The 20918-nt window shown below is 41.9% G+C and overlaps 1 protein-coding gene across 1 annotated transcript in view; it reads left to right on the top strand.

The window, feature by feature from the left end:
• Positions 1–20918, top strand: part of BCL9 (BCL9 transcription coactivator) — a 346838-nt gene that overhangs the window by 134766 nt on the left and 191154 nt on the right. Inside the window, 1 exon segment of the mRNA XM_053705893.1 lies at positions 5591–5910. Coding sequence (XP_053561868.1) covers positions 5591–5910 — 320 coding nt within the window.

Genomic DNA, 20918 nt, shown 5'->3' with positions numbered 1-20918 from the left:
AATTACAGACACAGACATCCAGCTTCTTCCTGCATGATCCAGGACTTCTCTGAAGGGCTCAAAAGGCTTCAAAAGTCGTATTGAGGGAGGTAAAAAGCCACAGTAGAGCTGTGGCAGTTGTGACTGTTTAAAAAACGTTTTTGTCATTTGTTATTCCGTTTCTGGTATTAAGGGGTTAATCATCCATTTGCAAGTGGGTGCAATGCTCTGCTAACTTATTACATACACTGTAAAAATTTCGTTAGTGTAACTGCATTTTTTCACTGTTATTTCAAAATTTGGGGAAATTTGTGTTTCTTAAAGGCGCAGTAACGTTTTTTATATTGCTTGTAAACTTGTTTTAAAGTGTTTTCCAAGCTTGCTAGTCTCATTGCTAGTCTGTTTAAACATGTCTGACACAGAGGAACCTACTTGTTCTTTATGTTTGAAAGCCATGGTGGAGCCCCATAGGAGAATGTGTACTAAATGTATTGATTTCACCTTAAACAGTAAAGATCAGTCTTTATCTATAAAAGAATTATCACCAGAGGGATCTGTCGAGGGGGAAGTAATGCCGACTAACTCTCCCTACGTGTCAGACCCTTCGCCTCCCGCTCAGGGGTCGCACGCTAATATGGCGCCACTTACATCAGGGATGCCCATAGCGATTACCTTGCAGGACATGGCTGCAATCATGAATAATACCCTGTCAGAGGTATTATCTAGATTGCCTGAATTAAGAGGCAAGCGCGATAGCTCTGGGGTTAGGAGAGATACAGAGCGCGCAAATGCTGTTAGAGCCATGTCTGATACTGCGTCACAGTATGCAGAACATGAGGACGGAGAGCTTCAGTCTGTGGGTGACATCTCTGACTCGGGGAAACTTGATTCAGAGATTTCTAATTTTAAATTTAAGCTTGAGAACCTCCGTGTATTGCTTGGGGAGGTATTAGCTGCTCTGAATGACTGTAACACAGTTGCAATTCCAGAGAAATTGTGTAGGCTGGATAGATACTATGCGGTGCCGGTGTGTACTGACGTTTTTCCTATACCTAAAAGGCTTACAGAAATTATTAGCAAGGAGTGGGATAGACCCGGTGTGCCCTTTTCCCCACCTCCTATATTTAGAATTTTTTTTCCAATAGACGCCACTACACGGGACTTATGGCATACAGTCCCTAAGGTGGAGGGAGCAGTTTCTACTTTAGCAAAGCGTACCACTATCCCGGTTGAGGACAGTTGTGCTTTTTCAGATCCAATGGATAAAAAATTGGAGGGTTACCTTAAGAAAATGTTTATTCAACAAGGTTTTATTTTACAGCCCCTTGCATGCATTGCGCCTGTCACTGCTGCGGCGGCATTCTGGTTTGAGGCCCTGGAAGAGGCCATCCAGACAGCTCCATTGAATGAAATTATTGACAAGCTTAGAACGCTTAAGCTAGCTAACTCATTTGTTTCTGATGCCATTGTTCATTTGACTAAACTAACGGCTAAGAATTCCGGATTCGCCATCCAGGCGCGTAGGGCGCTATGGCTTAAATCCTGGTCAGCTGACGTGACTTCAAAGTCTAAATTACTCAACATTCCTTTCAAGGGGCAGACCTTATTCGGGCCTGGCTTGAAGGAAATTATTGCTGACATTACTGGAGGCAAGGGTCATACCCTTCCTCAGGACAGGGCCAAATCAAAGGCCAAACAGTCTAATTTTCGTGCCTTTCGAAATTTCAAGGCAGGAGCGGCATCAACTTCCTCCACTTCAAAACAAGAGGGAACTGTTGCTCATTCCAGACAGGCCTGGAAACCTAACCAGTCCTGGAACAAGGGCAAGCAGGCCAGAAAGCCTGCTGCTGCCCCCAAGACAGCATGAAGGAACGGCCCCCTATCAGGAAACGGATCTAGTGGGGGGCAGACTTTCTCTCTTCGCCCAGGCGTGGGCAAGAGATGTTCAGGATCCCTGGGCGTTGGAGATCATATCTCAGGGATATCTTCTGGACTTCAAAGCTTCTCCTCCACAAGGGAGATTTCATCTTTCAAGGTTATCAGCAAACCAGATAAAGAAAGAGGCATTCCTAAGCTGTGTGCAAGACCTCCTAGTAATGGGAGTGATCCATCCAGTTCCGCGGATGGAACAAGGACAGGGATTTTATTCAAATCTGTTTGTGGTTCCCAAGAAAGAGGGAACCTTCAGACCAATCTTGGATTTAAAGATCTTAAACAAATTCCTCAGAGTTCCATCATTCAAAATGGAAACTATTCGGACCATCCTACCCATAATCCAAGAGGGTCAGTACATTACCACAGTGGACTTAAAGGATGCCTACCTTCACATACCGATTCACAAAGATCATTATCGGTTCCTAAGGTTTGCCTTTCTAGACAGGCATTACCAATTTGTAGCTCTTCCCTTCGGGTTGGCCACTGCCCCGAGAATTTTTACAAAGGTTCTGGGCTCACTTCTGGCGGTTCTAAGACCGCGAGGCATAGCGGTGGCTCCGTATCTAGACGACATCCTGATACAGGCGTCAAGCTTTCAAATTGCCAAGTCTCATACAGAGATAGTTCTGGCATTTCTGAGGTCGCATGGGTGGAAAGTGAACGTGGAAAAGAGTTCTCTATCACCACTCACAAGTCTCCTTCCTAGGGACTCTTATAGATTCTGTAGAGATGAAAATTTACCCGACGGAGTCCAGGTTATCAAAACTTCTAAATGCTTGCCGTGTCCTTCATTCCATTCCACGCCCGTCAGTGGCTCAGTGCATGGAAGTAATCGGCTTAATGGTAGTGGCAATGGACATAGTGCCATTTGCGCGCCTGCATCTCAGACCGCTGCAATTATGCATGCTAAGTCAGTGGAATGGGGATTACTCAGATTTGTCCCCTCTATTAAATCTGGATCAAGAGACCAGAGATTCTCTTCTCTGGTGGCTTTCTCGGGTCCATCTGTCCAAGGGTATGACCTTTCGCAGGCCAGATTGGACGATTGTAACAACAGATGCCAGCCTTCTAGGTTGGGGCGCAGTCTGGAACTCCCTGAAGGCTCAGGGATCGTGGACTCAGGAGGAGAAACTCCTCCCAATAAATATTCTGGAGTTAAGAGCAATATTCAATGCTCTTCTAGCTTGGCCTCAGTTAGCAACACTGAGGTTCATCAGATTTCAGTCGGACAACATCACGACTGTGGCTTACATCAACCATCAAGGGGGAACCAGGAGTTCCCTAGCGATGTTAGAAGTCTCAAAGATAATTCGCTGGGCAGAGTCTCACTCTTGCCACCTGTCAGCGATCCACATCCCAGGCGTAGAGAACTGGGAGGCGGATTTTCTAAGTCGTCAGACTTTTCATCCGGGGGAGTGGGAACTCCATCCGGAGGTGTTTGCTCAACTGGTCCATCGTTGGGGCAAACCAGAACTGGATCTCATGGCGTCTCGCCAGAACGCCAAACTTCCTTGTTACGGATCCAGGTCCAGGGACCCGGGAGCAACGCTGATAGATGCTCTAGCAGCTCCTTGGTTCTTCAACCTGGCCTATGTGTTTCCACCGTTTCCTCTGCTCCCTCGACTGATTGCCAAAATCAAACAGGAGAGAGCATCAATGATTCTGATAGCGCCTGCGTGGCCACGCAGGACCTGGTATGCAGACCTAGTGGACATGTCATCTCTTCCACCATGGACTCTGCCTCTGAGGCAGGACCTTCTAATACAAGGTCCTTTCAATCATCCAAATCTAATTTCTCTGAGACTGACTGCATGGAGATTGAACGCTTGATTCTATCAAGGCGTGGCTTCTCTGAGTCAGTCATTGATACCTTAATACAGGCTCGGAAGCCTGTCACCAGGAAAATCTACCATAAGATATGGCGTAAATATCTTTATTGGTGTGAATCCAAGAGTTTTCTCATGGAGTAAGGTTAGGATTCCTAGGATATTGTCCTTTCTCCAAGAGGGTTTGGACAAAGGCTTATCAGCTAGTTCTTTAAAAGGACAGATCTCTGCTCTGTCTATTCTTTTGCACAAGCGTCTGGCAGAAGTTCCAGACGTCCAGGCATTTTATCAGGCTTTGGTTAAGATTAAGCCTGTGTTTAAAACTGTTGGTCCCCCGTGGAGCTTAAACTTGGTTCTTAAAGTTCTTCAGGGAGTTCCGTTTGAACTCCTTCATTCCATTGATATCGAGCTGTTATCTTGGAAAGTTCTGTTTTTGATGGCTATTTCCTCGGCTCGAAGAGTCTCTGAGTTATCTGCCTTACATTGTGATTCTCCTTTATCTGATTTTTCATTCAGACAAGGTAGTTCTGCGTACCAAACCTGGGTTTTTACCTAAGGTGGTTTCTAACAGGAATATCAATCAAGAGATTGTTGTTCCATCATTGTGTCCTAATCCTTCTTCAAAGAAGGAACGTCTTTTGCATAATCTGGACGTAGTCCGTGTCTTGAAGTTTTACTTACAGGCTACTAAAGATTTTCGTCAAACATCTGCCCTGTTTGTCGTTTACTCTGGACAGAGGAGAGGTCAAAAAGCTTCGGCAACCTCTCTCTCCTTTTGGCTTCGGAGCATAATACGCTTAGCCTATGAGACTGCTGGACAGCAGCCCCCTGAAAGGCTTACAGCTCATTCTACTAGAGCTGTGGCTTCCACCTGGGCCTTTAAAAATGAGGCCTCTGTTGAACAGATTTGCAAGGCTGCGACTTGGTCTTCGCTTCACACCTTTTCAAAATTTGACAAATTTGACACTTTTGCTTCTTCGGAGGCTGTTTTTGGGAGAAAGGTTCTACAGGCAGTGGTTCCTTCCGTTTAAGTTCCTGCCTTGTCCCTCCCATCATCCGTGTACTTTAGCTTTGGTATTGGTATCCCACAAGTAATGGATGATCCGTGGACTGGATACACTTAACAAGAGAAAACACAATTTATGCTTACCTGATAAATTTATTTCTCTTGTAGTGTATCCAGTCCACGGCCCGCCCTGTCCTTTTAAGGCAGGTCTAAATTTTAATTAAACTACAGTCACCACTGCACCCTATGGTTTCTCCTTTCTCGTCTTGTTTCGGTCGAATGACTGACTGGATATGGCAGTGAGGGGAGGAGCTATATAGCAGCTCTGCTGTGGGTGATCCTCTTGCAACTTCCTGTTGGGAAGGAGAAAATCCCACAAGTAATGGATGATCCATGGACTGGATACACTACAAGAGAAATAAATTTATCAGGTAAGCATAAATTATGTTTTTTTTGTTTGTTTGTTTTTTTTAATCATGAGGTGACGATTCCACCTCTTAACCAATAGCCGTGCTAGCCATACGGCACAGCTCTAAAGCAGGGCTATTGGTTAAGAGGTGGAATTATCACCTCATGGGGAAAAAAAGAGACTGTTTTGTGTAGGGCGGCCGGATGGATGTTGGGTAATAAATTGAAAGAGAGGAAATCATTCTAACTCCTAAACTAAGGTACCATTTATTTTTAACATAGTCAAAATATCAGTTCTTTCCAGCTGAACTTTACTTCACTTTAAGAACAACTGTTGGTGTTATTTGGCATAGGTATAGAAGTTTCTGCACTGTTTTGTGAAAATTTAATTTGCCTTTTCAATTTTAAACTTAAAATAATTCTATATTTTTTGCAGCAGCAGCCCAAAATCCAAGCCAGAGGTTATGGTACACCCTCCTTCCGTGATGTCCCCATCTGGCAACCCGCAGCTGGACTCTAAGTTCTCCAGTCAGGGGAAACAGGGAAGCTCAACAACACAGTCGCAAGCATCACCTTGTGACCAGAAAAGTGGTAACCACACCCCAAAACCAATGCAAAGTTCGGGAGGCAACATGGGACTTAAAAATGGGGCTGGAAATGGAGCCAAAGGGAAAGGAAAAAGGGAAAGAAGTGTTTCTGCTGAATCATTTGATCAGAGGGACCCAGGAACCCCCACTACAGACTCTGAAATTAAAGGCAAGCAGCATTTTATTACAACACTTATTTGTAGGTTTTATTAACAAGCGCCACCCAGCTGCGGAACCAAAAATGGGTAGGCTCCTAAGCTTACATTCCTGCTTTATCAAATAAAGATACCAAGAGAATGAAGAAAAATTGATAATAGGAGTAAATAAAAAAGGTTGCTTAAAATTGTATGCGCTATCCGAATCATGAAAGACAAAAAATTTGGTTTCATATCTCTATTATAGCCATGAATTTATATGAGGCCCTTAAGACTTCTAAAATATTGATCTGCTTCCCCTGTGTGCTTTGGAAGTTGGCTATCACTGTTGTATGTTATAATTTTGTACAGATACATTGTTTTTTATAATTATGCTCAATCATGACTTGGCACCTATCTTGATGTGTTTTTGATAATTGCCTGACCTCTTTATTGGCCCTTTAGGATAATTGATTAGACACTTTCCAAAATACACTAGTTTGCCAGAATAAAATGTTACCAACTAACCTGCTATTTGGATATGCAAGGCCTGGATATCAAAGAATCACACTGCAAACTAATCATTAGATTCAACAAGACAGTTTCTACCTTTAAAAAAACATGCCAGCTGTGTGTTTTCTTTCATGTAATTGGCAAGAGTCCATGAGCTAGTGACGTATGGGATATACAATCCTACCAGGAGGGGCAAAGTTTCCTAAACCTCAAAATGCCTATAAATACACCCCTCACCACACCCACAATTCCGTTTTACAAACGGAGGTGGTGAAGTAAGTTTGTGCTAAGATTTCTACGTTGATATGCGCTTCTCAGCATTTTGAAGCCCGGTTCCTCTGAGTACAGTGAATGTCAGAGGGATGTGAAGGGAGTATCACCTATTGAATGCAATGGTTTTCCTCACGGGAGATCTATTTAATAGGTTCTCTGTTATCGGTCATAGAGATTCATCTCCTACCTCCCTTTTCAGATCGACGATATACTCTCATATTCCATTACCTCTACTGATAACCGTTTCAGTACTGGTTTATCTGGCATCTGCTATATGTGGATAGGTGTCTTTCGGTAAGTATGTTTTTATTACTTAAGACACCCTCAGCTATGGTTTGTCACTTTATGTATTAATATAAAGTTCTAAATATATGTATTCTACTTATATTTGCCATGAGTCAGGTTTATGTATTTCCTTTTGCAGACTGTCAGTTTCATATTTTGGGAAAAACATATTTAGGTAATATTTTTTTCTTACCTTAGTCTTTTTTAAAATTGACTGTTTTTTTCTTTCAATTTCGCAGGCAAAATTAGACCCGCGAGGTCGCAAAATGCCAAAGTTTATTGCATCATTCTTGGCGCGAAAGTACGTTTGATGACGCAAATTCGTCATTTCCGGCGTCTTAGTTGACGCTGAGTTCCTTGCACAAGGTTGCTTCGTTAATGACGTGAGTGTGTCATTTCCGGATGTTAGTGCCAAAAAAAATTTCAGTTACGTTGTACGTCATACTTGGTGCCAAATAATTTCATTATTTTAAACCCCATTCCTATATGCCTCTTGCCTTTTTTCTATGTCAGAGGGCTATGCTGTTTGCATTTTTTTTTTCCCATTCCTGAAACTGCCATATAAGGAAATTTTATAATTTTGCTTTATATGTTGTTTTCTCTTGTAAGATGTATTGAGTCCACGGATTCATCCTTTACTTGTGGGATATTCTCCTTCCCAACAGGAAGTGGCAAAGAGAGCACACAGCAGAGCTGTCCATATAGCTCCCCCTCTAGCTCCACCCCCCAGTCATTCTCTTTGCCGGCTCTAAGCAATCGGAAGGGTAAAGTGAATGTGGTGTTAGATATGTAGTTTTTATTTTCTACAAGCAAAAGTTTATTTTAAATGGTACCGGTGTGTACTATTTACTCTCTAGCAGAAAGGAGATGAAGATTTCTGCAGGGAGGAAGATGATTTTAGCATGTTGTAACTAAAATCCACTGCTGTTCCCACAAAGGACTGAGGAGTGCAATAAAACTTCAGTTGGGTGGGAACGGTTTGCAGGTTAGGCTGCAATAAGGTATGTTCAGTCATTTATTTCTAGACAAGACTGTGATAATGCTAGAAAAGACCGATAATATCCCCATGAGGGAAGGGTAAGCTGTATTCAGAGACTAAGTATGGAATTTCAAGCTTACATAACAGGGCTAGTTTATGCTGGTTGACACTGCTTTCATGACAAACGGTTTTTATTGAAAATTTCGTTTGTTCGAGACACTTTGAAGGTTCCTTTGGGTTTCTTTCAGGGGTTGTTACCCACATGGCTATTACTAAAACACTTGGGAGTGTTTCTTTAGGCCTCACAAGCACCGGAGTGAGGTGGGAGGGGCCTAATTTCGCGCCTCAGATGCGCAGTTATATTTGACTAGAAGTTCAGGCTGTTTCACATGGAGGGTCCTGCTGCAGTTTGAGGGCCTATAAGAAGTTTTTCCCCCACAAATCTGGTTCCTAAGGGCAGGTAGGGCCACAGCAGGGCTGTGGCAGGGTGCTGAACGTTTTTTAACCGGTTCTCTGGCTTACTGTCGATCCGGTTTGGGCATTAAGGGGTTAATTGTTTTTATTGCTAGTGGTGCAATCTTACTAATGCTTTAGGTACATGCTGTAAAAATTTCGAAAAATTTGCTGCATTTTTCACTGTTTTGCAAAATAGTGTGCCTTTATCTCTTAAAGGCACAGTAACGTTTTTTTTCAAAGTGTGTTTTTATTTGATTAATCGGGAAATTGTTGTTCCTTCTCTGTGTCCTAATCCTTCTTCGAAGAAGGAACGTCTGTTACACAATCTTGATGTGGTTTGTGCTTTAAAGTTCTATTTACAAGCAACTAAGGATTTCAGACAAACAACTTCATTGTTTGTTATCTATTCTGGTAAGAGGAGAGGTCAGAAGGCGACTGCTACCTCTCTTTCCTTTTGGCTGAAAAGCATCATCCGTTTGGCCTATGAGACTTTTTCCAAAGTTTACAAATTCGATACTTTAGCTTCTTCGGAGGCTATTTTTGGGAGAAAGGTTTTACAAGCAGTGGTGCCTTCCGTTTAAGGTACCTGTCTTGTTCCCTCCCCTCATCCGTGTCCGAAAGCTTTGGTATTGGTATCCCACAAGTAAAGGATGAATCCGTGGACTCGATAAATCTTACAAGAGAAAACAGAATTTATGCTTAACTGATAAATTACTTTCTCTTGTGATGTATCGAGTCCACAGCCCGCCCTGGCTATTAAGTCAGGTAGTTTTTTTGATTAAACTACAGTCACCACTGCACCCTATGGTTTCTCCTTTTTCTTCCTAACCTTCGGTCAAATGACTGGGGGGTGGAGCTAGAGGGGGAGCTCTGCTGTGTGCTCTCTTTGCCACTTCCTGTTGGGAAGGAGAATATCCCACAAGTAAAGGATGAATCTGTGGACTCGATACATCACAAGAGAAAGTAATTTATCAGGTAAGCATAAATTCTGTTTTTTCTCCTACATTTTGCAAGATGTCTCAATCTGATCCTGTCTCAGAAATCTCTGTTGGAACCCTGCTGCCTGATAACAGTTCTACCAAAGCTAAGTGCATTTGTTGTAAACTTGTGGAGATTATATCTCCAGCTGTGGTTTGTAATAGTTGTCATGATAACATTTTACATGCAGATAATTTGTCCATCAGTAATAGTACATTGCCTGTTGCTGTTCCTTCAACATCTAATGTACAAGATATACCTGAATTTAAAAGAATTTATTGCTGATTCTATTCAGAAGGCTTTGTCTGCCAATCCCGCCTTCTAATAAACTTAAAAGGTCTTTTAAAACTTCTCATAAAGTTGATGAAATTTCAAATGACTGACAACATACTGAATTATCCTCCTTTGCTGAGGATCCATCTGATTCAGAAGATCCTTCCTCAGATATTGACACTGACAAATCTACTTAATTATTTAAAATTGAGTATATTCGTTCTTTGTTAAAAGAAGTGTTGATTACATTGGATATTGAGGAAACTAGTCCTCTTGATATTAAAACTAGAAAATGTTTAAATTCTGTTTATAAACCTCCTGTGGTTACTCCAGAGGTTTTTTCAGTTCCTGATGCTATTTCTGATATGATTTCTAAGGAATGGAATAGGCCTGGTACTTCTTTTATTCCTTCTTCAAGGTTTAAAAAATTGTATTCTTTGCCAGCAGTTTTACATTGGAGTTTTGGGAAAAGATCCCCAAAGTTGATGGGGCTATCTCTACTCTTGCTAAACGTACTACTGATCCTATGGAAGATAGTACTTCCTTTTAAAGATCCTTTAGATAGGAAACTTGTATCTTATCTAAGGAAAGCCTATTTATATTCGGGTCATCTTCTCAGGCCTGCAATTTCTTTGGCTGATGTTGCAGCTGCATCAACTTTTTAGTTGGAAAATTTAGCGCAACAAGAATTGGATTCTGATTTATCTAGCATTGTTCGCTTGCTTCAACATGCTAATCATTTTATTTGTGATGCCATTTTTGATATCCTCAAAATTGATGTTAAATCTATGTCTTTAACTATTTTAGCTAGAAGAGCGTTGTGGCTTAAATCTTGGAATGCTGACATGACTTCTAAGTCTAGATTGCTAGCTCTTTCCAAGATAATAAGTTATTTGGTTCTCAGTTGGATTCCATTATTTCAACTGTCACTGGGGGGGAGGGAGTTTTTTTGCCTCAGGATAAAAGACCTAATGGTAAATCTAAAGCTTCTAACCGTTTTCGTTCCTTTCGACAAAATAATGAACAGAAACCTAATCCTTCCCCCAAAGAATCTGTTTCCAATTGGAAACCTTCCTCAAATTGGAATAAATCCAAGCCATTTAAGAAACCAAAGCCAGCACCCAAGTCCGCATGAAGGTGCGGCCCTCATTCCAGCTCAGCTGGTAGGGGGCAGATGAAGATTTTACAAGGATGTTTGGATAAATTCTGTACAAAATCAATGGATTCTGAGTATTGTCTCTCAGGGGTACCGAATAGGATTCAGAGTAAGACCTCCTGTGAGAAGATATTTTCTCTCACGCATCCCAGCAAATCCAGTAAAGGCTCAGGCTTTCCGGAAGTGTGTTTCAGACCTGGAGTTTTCAGGGGTAATCATGCCAGTTCCATTTCAGGAACAGGGTTTGGGGTTTTACTCGAATCTATTCATTGTCCCAAAGAAAGAAAATTTCATTCAGACCAGTTCTGGATCTGAAAATTTTGAATCGTTATGCAAGAGTACCAACTTTCAAAATGGTGACTAAGGACTATTCTGCCTTTTGTTCAGCAAGGACATTATATGTCCACAATAGACTTGCAAGATGCATATCTTCATATTCCGATTCATCCAGATCATTATCAGTTTATGAGATTCTCTTTTCTCCAACATAGGTGTGTCCGGTCCACGGCGTCATCCTTACTTGTGGGATATTCTCTTCCCCAACAGGAAATGGCAAAGAGCCCAGCAAAGCTGGTCACATGATCCCTCCTAGGCTCCGCCTTCCCCAGTCATTCTCTTTGCCGTTGTACAGGCAACATCTCCACGGAGATGGCTTAGAGTTTTTTGGTGTTTAAATGTAGTTTTTATTCTTCAATCAAGAGTTTGTTATTTTAAAATAGTGCTGGTATGTACTATTTACTCTGAAACAGGAAAGAGATGAAGATTTCTGTTTGTAAGAGGAAAATGATTTTAGCAACCGTTACTAAAATCGATGGCTGTTTCCACACAGGACTGTTGAGAGGAATTAACTTCAGTTGGGGGAAACAGTGAGCAGACTTTTGCTGCTTGAGGTATGACACATTTCTAACAAGACTCGGTAATGCTGGAAGCTGTCATTTTCCCTATGGGAACCGGTAAGCCATTTTCTTAGTTTAAGTAAAAGAATAAAGGGCTTCATTAGGGCTTAAAAAACTGGTAGACATTTTTCTGGGCTAAAACGATTACTTTACTAAGTATATTTGGCAGATTATTACTTTTAATAGTTGTTAAATCTTGGGGATTGTTTTAATAAAAACGGCAGGCACTGTATTGGACACCTTTTTCACTGGGGGCCTTTTCTAGTCATAGACAGAGCCTCATTTTCGCGCCTCTAATGCACAGTTGTTTTTGGAAAGCATGGCATGCAGATGCATGTGTGAGGAGCTAAGAACCACTGAAAAAGCTTATAGAAGGCATCATTTGGTATCGTATTCCCCTCTGGGCTTGGTTGGGTCTCAGCAAAGCAGATACCTGGGACTGTATAGGGGTTAAATGTAAAAACGGCTCCGGTTCCGTTATTTTAAGGGTTAAAGCTTTCAAATTTGGTGTGCAATACTTTTAAGGCTTTAAGTTACTGTGGTGAAATCTTGGTGAAATTTGAACAATTCCTTCATACTTTTTCACATATTCAGTAATAAAGTGTGTTCAGTTTGAAATTTATAGGGACAGTAACGTTTTTATTGTAAAACGTTTTTTGTGCTTTGTTGACAAGTTTAAGCCTGTTTAACATGTCTGAACCATCAGATAACGATGTTCTATATGTATGAAAGCCAATGTGTCTCCCCATTTAAATATATGTGATATATTTGTGTCATAATGTCCAAACAAAGTAGGGATAATAATGCCATAGATATGATATTGCCCAAGATGATTCCTCTAATGAGGGGAGTAAGCATGGTACTGCATCATCCCCTTCTGTGTCTACACCAGTTTTGCCCACACAAGAGGCCCCTAGTACATCTAGTGCGCCAATACTTATTACCATACAACAATTAATGGCTGTAATGGATAATTCTATTGCATGCATTTTTTCCAAAATGCCTACTTATCAGAGAAAGCGTGATTGCTCTGTTTTAAACACTGAAGAGCAAGAGGACGCTGATAATATCTGTTCTGACATACCCTCACACCTATCTGAAGGGGCCAGGAGGGAGGTTTTGTCTGAGGGAGAAATTTCAGATTCAGGGAAAATTTCTCAACAAGCAGAACCTGATATTGTAACTTTTAAATTTAAATTTCAACATCTCCACGCACTACTTAAGGAGGTATTATCTACTCTGGATGATTGTGACAATTTGGTCATTCCAGAGAAATTAGGTAAGATGGACAAGTTCCTAGAGGTTCCGGTGCCCCCCGATGTTTTTCCTATACCCAAGCGGGTGGCGGACATAGTAAATAAGGAGTGGGAAAGGCCCGGCATACCTTTTATCCTCCCCCTATATTTAAGAAATTAGTTCCTATAGTCGACCCCAGAAAGGACTTATAGCATACAGTCCCCAAGGTCGAGGGGGCGGTTTCTACTCTAAACAAACGCACTTCTATTCCTATAGAAGATAGTTGTGCATTCAAGATCCTATGGATTAAAGGTTAGAGGGTTTGCTTAAAAAGATGTTTGTTCAGCAAGGTTACCTTCTACAACCAATTTCATGCATTGTTCCTGTCACTACAGCTGCGTGTTTCTGGTTCGAAGAACTAGAAAAGTCGCTCAATAAAGAATCTTCGTACGAGGAGGTTTTGGACAGAGTTCAAGCTCTTAAATTGGCTAACTCTTTTTTATTTTAGATGCCGCTTTGCAATTAGCTAGATTAGCGGCGAATAATTCAGGGTTTGCTATCGTGGCGCGCAGAGCGCTTTTGCTTAACATCCCTTTCAAGGGTAAAACACTGTTTGGCCCTGACTTGAAAGAGATTATTTCAGACATCACTGGGGGAAAGGGCCACGCCCTTCCTCTGGATAGGTCTTTTAAGGCTAAAAAGAAGCCAAATTTTCGTCCCTTTCGCAGAAACGGACCAGCCTCAAATTCTACACCCTCTAAGCAAGAGGGTAATACTTCTCAAACCAAGCCAGCCTGGAGGCCGATGCAAGGCTGGAACAAGGGTAAGCAGGCCAAGTCACCTGCCACTGCTACCAAAACAGCATGAAGTGTTGGCCCCCGATCTGGGAAGGATCTGGTGGGGGGCAGACTTTCTCTCTTTGCTCAGGCTGGGGCAAGAGATGTTCAGGATCCTTGGGCGCTAGAAATAGTTTCTCAAGGTTATCTCCTGGAATTCAGGGAACTACCCCCAAGGGGAAGGTTCCACGGGTCTCAATTATCTTCGAACAGGCATTCTTACACTGTGTAGAAGACCTGTTAAGCATGGGAGTGATTCATCCTGTTCCATTAGGAGAACAAGGGATGGGTTTTTACTCCAACCTGTTCATAATTCCCAAAAAAGAGGGAACATTCAGACCTATTTTAGATCTCAAGATTCTAAACAAGTTTCTAAGGGTTTCATCATTCAAAATGGAAACCATTCGAACGATCCTTCCTACCATCCAGGAAGGTCAATTCATGACCACGGTGGACTTAAAGGATGCGTACCTACGTATTCCTATCCACAAGGAACATTTTCGGTTCCTAAGGTTCGCCTTTCTGGACAAGCATTACCTGTGGCACTTCCATTCGGATTAGCCACTGCTCCAAGGATTTTCACAAGGGTACTAGGGTCCCTTCTAGCGGTGCTAAGACCAAGGGGCATTGCAGTAGTACCTTACTTGGACGACATCCTGATTCAAGTGTCGTCTCTGTCAAAAGCAAGGGCTCATACGGACATTGTCCTAGCCTTTCTCAGATCTCACAGGTGGAAAGTGAACATAGAAAAAAGTTCTCTGTCCCCGTCAACAAGAGTTCCCTTCTTGGGAACAATAATAGTTTCCTTAGAAATGAAGGTTTTTCTGACAGAGGCCAGAAAATCAAAACTTCTAAGCTCTTGTCAGGTACTTCATTCTGTTCTTCTTCCTTCCATAGCGCAGTCCATGGAAGTTATAGGTTTGATGGTTGCGGCAATGGACATAGTTCCTTTTGCACGAATTCATCTAAGACCATTGCACCTGTGCATGCTCAGACAGTGGAATGGGGATTATACAGACTTGTCTCCGACGATACAAGTAGATCAAATAACCAGAGATTCACTCCGTTGGTGGCTGACCCTGGACAACCTGTCACAGGGAATGAGCTTCCGCAGACCAGAATAGGTCATTGTCACGACCGACGCCAGTCTGGTGGGCTGGGGCGCGGTCTTGGAACCCCTGAAAACTCAGGGTCTATGGTTTCGGGATGACTCTCTTCTCCCGATAAACATAATAGAACTGAGAGCGATATTCAATGCTCTCAAGGCTTGGCCTCGACTAGCAAAGGCCAAATTCATAAGGTTTCAATCAGACATCATGACGACTGTTACATATATCAACCATCAGGGGGTAACAAGGAGTTCCCTGGCGATGGAGGAGCATCCGGGGGAGTGGGAACTCCATCTGGAAATCTTTGCCCAAATAACTCAATTATGGGGCATTCCAGACATGGTTCTGATGGCCTCTCGTCAGAACTTCATGGTCCCTTGTTACGGGTCCAAATCCAGGGATCCCAAGGCGACTCTATTGGATACAATAGTAGCACCTTGGATCTTCAACCTAGCTTATGTATTCCCACCGTTTCCTCTCATTCCCAGGCTGGTAGCCAGGATCAATCTGGAGAGGGCTTCGGTGACCTTGATAGTTCCTGTGTGGCCACGCAGGACTTGGTATGCAGACCTGGTGAATGTGTCATCGGCTCCACCATGGAAGCTACCTTTGAGACAGGACCTTCTTATTCAGGGTCCATTCGAACATCCGAATCTGGTTTTCCTCCAACTGACTGCTTGGAGTTTGAACGCTTGATTTTATCAAAGCGTGGGTTTTCAGATTCTGTAATAGATACTCTTATTCAGGCTAGAAAGCCTGTAACTAGAAAAATTTACCATAATATATGGAAAAAATATATCTGTTGGTGTGAATCTAAAGGATTCCCATGGAACAAGATAAAAATTCCTAAGATTCTTTCCTTTCTACAAGAAGGTTTGTAGAAAGGATTTTCTGCGAGTTCTCTGAAGGGACAGATCTCTGCTTTATCTGTTTTACTTCACAAAAGGCTGGCAGCTGTGCCAGACGTTTAAGCGTTTGTTCAGGCTCTGGTTAGAATCAAGCCTGTTTACAGACCTTTGACTCTTCCCTGGAGTCTTAATCTAGTTCTTTCAGTTCTTCAAGGGGTTCCGTTTGAACCCTTACATTCCGTAGATATTAAGTTATTATCTTGGAAAGTTTTGTTTTAGGTTGCAATTTCTTCCGCTAGAAGAGTTTCTGAGTTATCTGCTCTGCAGTGTTCTCCGCCCTATCTGGTCCATGCAGATAAGGTGGTTTTTACGTACTGAGCCTGGTTTTCTTCCGAAGGTTGTTTCCAACAAAAATATTAACCAGGAGATAGTTGTACCTTCTTTGTGTCCGAATCCAGTTTCATAGAAGGAACGTTTGTTACACAATTTGGACGTTGTCCGTGCTCTAAAATTCTATTTAGATGCTACAAAGGATTTCAGACAAACATCTTCCTTGTTTATTGTTTATTCTGGTAAAAGGAGAGGTCAAAAAGCAACTTCTACCTCTCTATCTTTTGGGCTTAAAAGCATCATCAGATTGGCTTATGAGACTGCCGGACGGCAGCCTCCTGAAAGAATCACAGCTCATTCCACTAGGGCCGTGGCTTCCACATGGGCCTTTAAGAACGAGGCTTCTGTTGATCAGATATGTAAGGCAGCGACTTGGTCTTCACTGCACACTTTTACCAAATTTTACAAATTTGATACTTTTGCTTCTTCTGAGGCTATTTTTGGGAGAAAGGTTTTGCAAACCGTGGTGCCTTCCATCTAGGTGACCTGATTTGCTCCCTCCCATCATCCGTGTCCTAAAGCTTTGGTATTGGTTCCCACAAGTAAGGATGACGCCGTGGACCGGACACACCTATGTTGGAGAAAACAGAATTTATGTTTACCTGATAAATTACTTTCTCCACGGGTGTGTCCGGCCCACGGCCCGCCCTGGTTTTTTAATCAGGTCTGATGATTTATTTTCTTTAACTACAGTCACCACGGTATCATATGATTTCTCCTATGCAAATATTCCTCCTTTACGTCGGTCGAATGACTGGGGAAGGCGGAGCCTAGGAGGGATCATGTGACCAGCTTTGCTGGGCTCTTTGCCATTTCCTGTTGGGGAAGAGAATATCCCACAAGTAAGGATGACGCCGTGGACCGGACACACCGTTGGAGAAAGTAATTTATCAGGTAAACATAAATTCTGTTTTCTAGACGAGCATTACCAATTTGTCGCTCTTCCTTTTGGCCTAGCGACAGCTCCAAGAATCTTTTCAAAGGTTCTTGGTGCCCTACTCTCTGTAATCATAGAGCGGGGTATTGCGGCGTTTCCTTATTTGGACGATATCTTGGTACTAGCTCAGTCTTTACGTTCTGCAGTATCTCACACAAATCAACTTGTGTTGTTTCTTTGAAAACATGGTTGGAGGATCAATTTACCAAAGAGTTCTTTGATTCCTCAGACAAGGGTCACCTTTTTAGGTTTCCAGATAGATTCAGTGTCCATGACTCTGTCTCTAACAGACAAGAGACGTTTAAAATTGGTTGCAGCCTGTTAGAACCTTCACTCTGTCATTCCCTTCAGTAGCTATGTGCATGGAAGTTTTAGGTCTCATGACTGCAGCATCGGACGCAATCCCCTTTGCTCGTTTTCACATGAGACCTCTTCAGCTTTGTATGCTGAGCCAATGGTGCAGGGATTATACAAGGATATCACAATTAATATCCATAAATCCCAATGTTCGGCTATCTCTCTGACTTGGTGGTTAGATCACCATCGTATAGTTCAAGGGGCCTCTCTTGTTCATCCAACCTGGACTGTGATCACAACAGATGCAAGTCTTTCAGGTTGGGCAGCTGTTTGGGGATCTCTGACAGCACAAGGAGTTTGGAAATCTTAAGAGGCGAGATTACCAATCAATATTTTGGAATATTTTTTTCAGTGCCCTTCAGATTTGGCCTCTGTTGAAGAGAGAACCATTAATTTTTTTCAGACGGACAATATCACAACTGTGGCATATGTCAATCATCAGGGTGGGACTCACAGTCCCCAAGCTATGAAAGAAGTATCTTGGATACTTGCTTGGGCAGAATCCAGCTCCTGTCTAATTTCTGCGGTTCATATCCCAGGTATAGACAAGTGGGAAGCGGATTATCTCAGCCGTCAGACTTTACATCCAGGGGAGTGGTCGCTCCATCCAGATGTGTTTTCTCAGATTGTTCAGATGTGGGGTCTTCCAGAAATAGATCTGATGGCTTCCCATCTAAACAAGAAACTACCCAGGTACCTGTCCAGGTCCAGGGATCCTCAGGCGGAAGCAGTGGATGCGTTGACCCTTTCTTGGCGTTATCAGCCTGCTTATATTTTCCCGCCTCTAGTTCTTCTTCCAAGAGTGATCTCCAAAATCATCAATCGTTTGTGTTGCTGGTGGCTCCAGCATGGCCTCACAGGTTTTGGTATGCGGATCTTGTTCGGATGTCCAGTTGCCAACCTTGGCCACTTCCATTAAGGCCAGACCTGCTGTCTCAAGGTCCGTTTTTTCATCAGGATCTCAAATCATTAAATTTGAAGGTATGGAAATTGAACGCTTAGTGCTTAGTCATAGAGGTTTCTCTGACTCAGTGATTAATACTATGTTACAGGCTCGTAAAATCTGTTTTTAGAAAGATTTATTACCGAGTTTGGAAGATTTATATTTCATGGTGTTCTCATAAATTCTCTTGGCATTCTTTCAGAATTCCTAGAATTTTACAGTTTCTTCAGGATGGTTTGGATAAGGGTTTGTCTGCAAGTTCCTTGAAGGGACAAATCTCTGCTCTTTCTGTTTTATTTCACAGAAAGATTGCTACACTTCCTGATATTCACTGTTTTGTACAGGCTTTGGTTTGTATCAAGCCTGTCATTAAATCAATCTCTCCTCCTTGGAGTCTAAATTTTGGTTTTGAAGGCTTTACAGGCTCCTCCTTTTGAGCCTATGCATTCTTTGGACATTAAACTACTTTCTTGCAAAGTGTTGTTCCTTTTGGCCATCTCTTCTGCTAGAAGAGTTTCTGAATTATCTGCTCTTTCTTGTGAATCTCCTTTTCTGATTTTTCATCAGGATAAGGCGGTTTTGCGGACTTCATTTAAATTCTTACCTAAGGTTGTGAATTTTAACATTAATAGAGAAATTGTTGTTCCTTCTTTGTGTCCTAATCCCAAGAATTCTTTGGAGAGATCCTTACATTCTTTGGATGTGGTAAGAGCTTTGAAATATTATGTTGAAGCTACTAAAGATTTCATGAAGACTTCTAGTCTATTTGTTATCTTTTCTGGTTCTAGGAAAGGTCAGAAGGCTTCTGCTGTTTCCTTGGCTTTGTGGTTAAAGCTTTTGATTCATTAAGCTTATTTGGAGTCGGGTCAAGCCCCGCCTCAGAGAATTACAGCTCATTCTACTAGATCAGTCTCCACTTCCTGGGCTTTTAAGAATGAAGTTTCAGTTGATCAGATTTGCAAAGCAGCAACTTGGTCTTTGCATACATTTACTAAATTCTACCGTTTTGATGTATTTGCTTCTTCAGAAGCAGTTTTTGGTAGAAAAGTTCTTTAGGCAGCTGTTTCAGTTTGATTCTTCTGCTCATGTTTTAAGTTTTTCTTTTCATTTATGAGAATAAACCTTATATTTTGAGTTGTGGATTATTTTTTTTCAGTGGAAAATGGCTGTTTTTATTTTATCCCTCCCTCTCTAGTGACTCTTGCGTGGAGTTCCACATCTTGGGTATTGCCATCCCATACTTCACTAGTTCGTGGACTCTTGCCAATTACATGAAAGAAGTCCATGAGGCCCACCCTTTTTATGGTGGTTATGATTTTTTTGTATAAAGCATAATTATTTCCAAATTCCTTTTTTGATGCTTTTTACTCCTTTCTTTATCACTACTTGGCTATTTGTTAAACTGAATTGTGGTTGTGGTAAGGGGTGTATTTATAGGCATTTTGAGGTTTGGGAAAACTTTGCCCCTCCTGGTAGGGTTGTATATCCCATACGTCACTAGCTCATGGACTCTTGCCAATACGAAAGAAATTAATTTATCAGGTAAGTTCTTACATAAATTATGTTTTTTGCTTTTATCTTTTCAATGAACAGCAGCAAATTTCAAGATGGTTACAGATGAATGATCCTCATGTCAAATGCTTACATGATTCTATAATGTTGAGTAGACTTAGTAACTCAATATATAACATATGTTTTCTAAATATATGGTTAAGAACTTCTCTTTGAGGAGTATCAATGAGGGCAGTTAAGTATTGCTAATTAAAAGGCCTAAAAATAATAGTGAAGAATGTTTTTCTTTAATAAAATAGTCCACAAGCCATCTCATGTGGGATTAAAGTCCAGTCCTACATAAAGAGGCAGAACACCCCACATACCAAAGCTTAAATTCCTCCCACTTTCCCATAATTCCTTTTATTTATTTTTTTATTTTTTTTGCCTCCAGCAAGAACAGATCTGGCAAGAACAGATCTGCACGTCGACTGAAAGGGGTTCTCAGACCTATTTGAGACCCAATATGCCCCCCAGAGAGACGGGAATAGGACAGGGGGTCTACAGGAGTAAAACTGACAGTGAGAGTAAACCTCTTTCTGATAGTTTCACTGGCCTGTCTTAGTGCTAGAATTCATTTTGCAACTTTCCCACCACAAGACAAAAAAATCTATGGGCAGGGTTAAGTCCACTAGACTATTTCACTCCTTTCACCATTCTGTCTTGGATGTCAGACACCTCCAACTCCCCATGGAAGCCTGGATAGGTCCAAACAGACAAAAAATCCTGTCCCTTTCTCCAAAGATGCATGAAGTCACTGCCCCCTGTAGTGACATAACTTAGAGATTACTTTCATACAGGTGTTGAGAGTCCACAATCCATTACTCCTGGGAATTACTCTTCCCTAACACTAGGAGGAGGCAAAGATTGCTAAACAGTTGAACAACTGGAATCCTCGCACTCAAAGGGGTAGGTAGGTTAGGGTGAATATAAATAAAGTACCGTCAGTCCAAAGGCTTAAAAGTAGAAAGCTCCTTTATTTTGAACTACACTAAAAAGGCATACACGCCAGCAAGGTTACAAGGTC

The sequence above is a fragment of the Bombina bombina genome, chromosome 3 (genome assembly GCF_027579735.1).
Source record: "Bombina bombina isolate aBomBom1 chromosome 3, aBomBom1.pri, whole genome shotgun sequence".
In the NCBI taxonomy this organism is placed as follows: Eukaryota; Metazoa; Chordata; class Amphibia; order Anura; family Bombinatoridae; genus Bombina; species Bombina bombina.
This window is presented reverse-complemented; position numbering and strand designations above follow the sequence as displayed.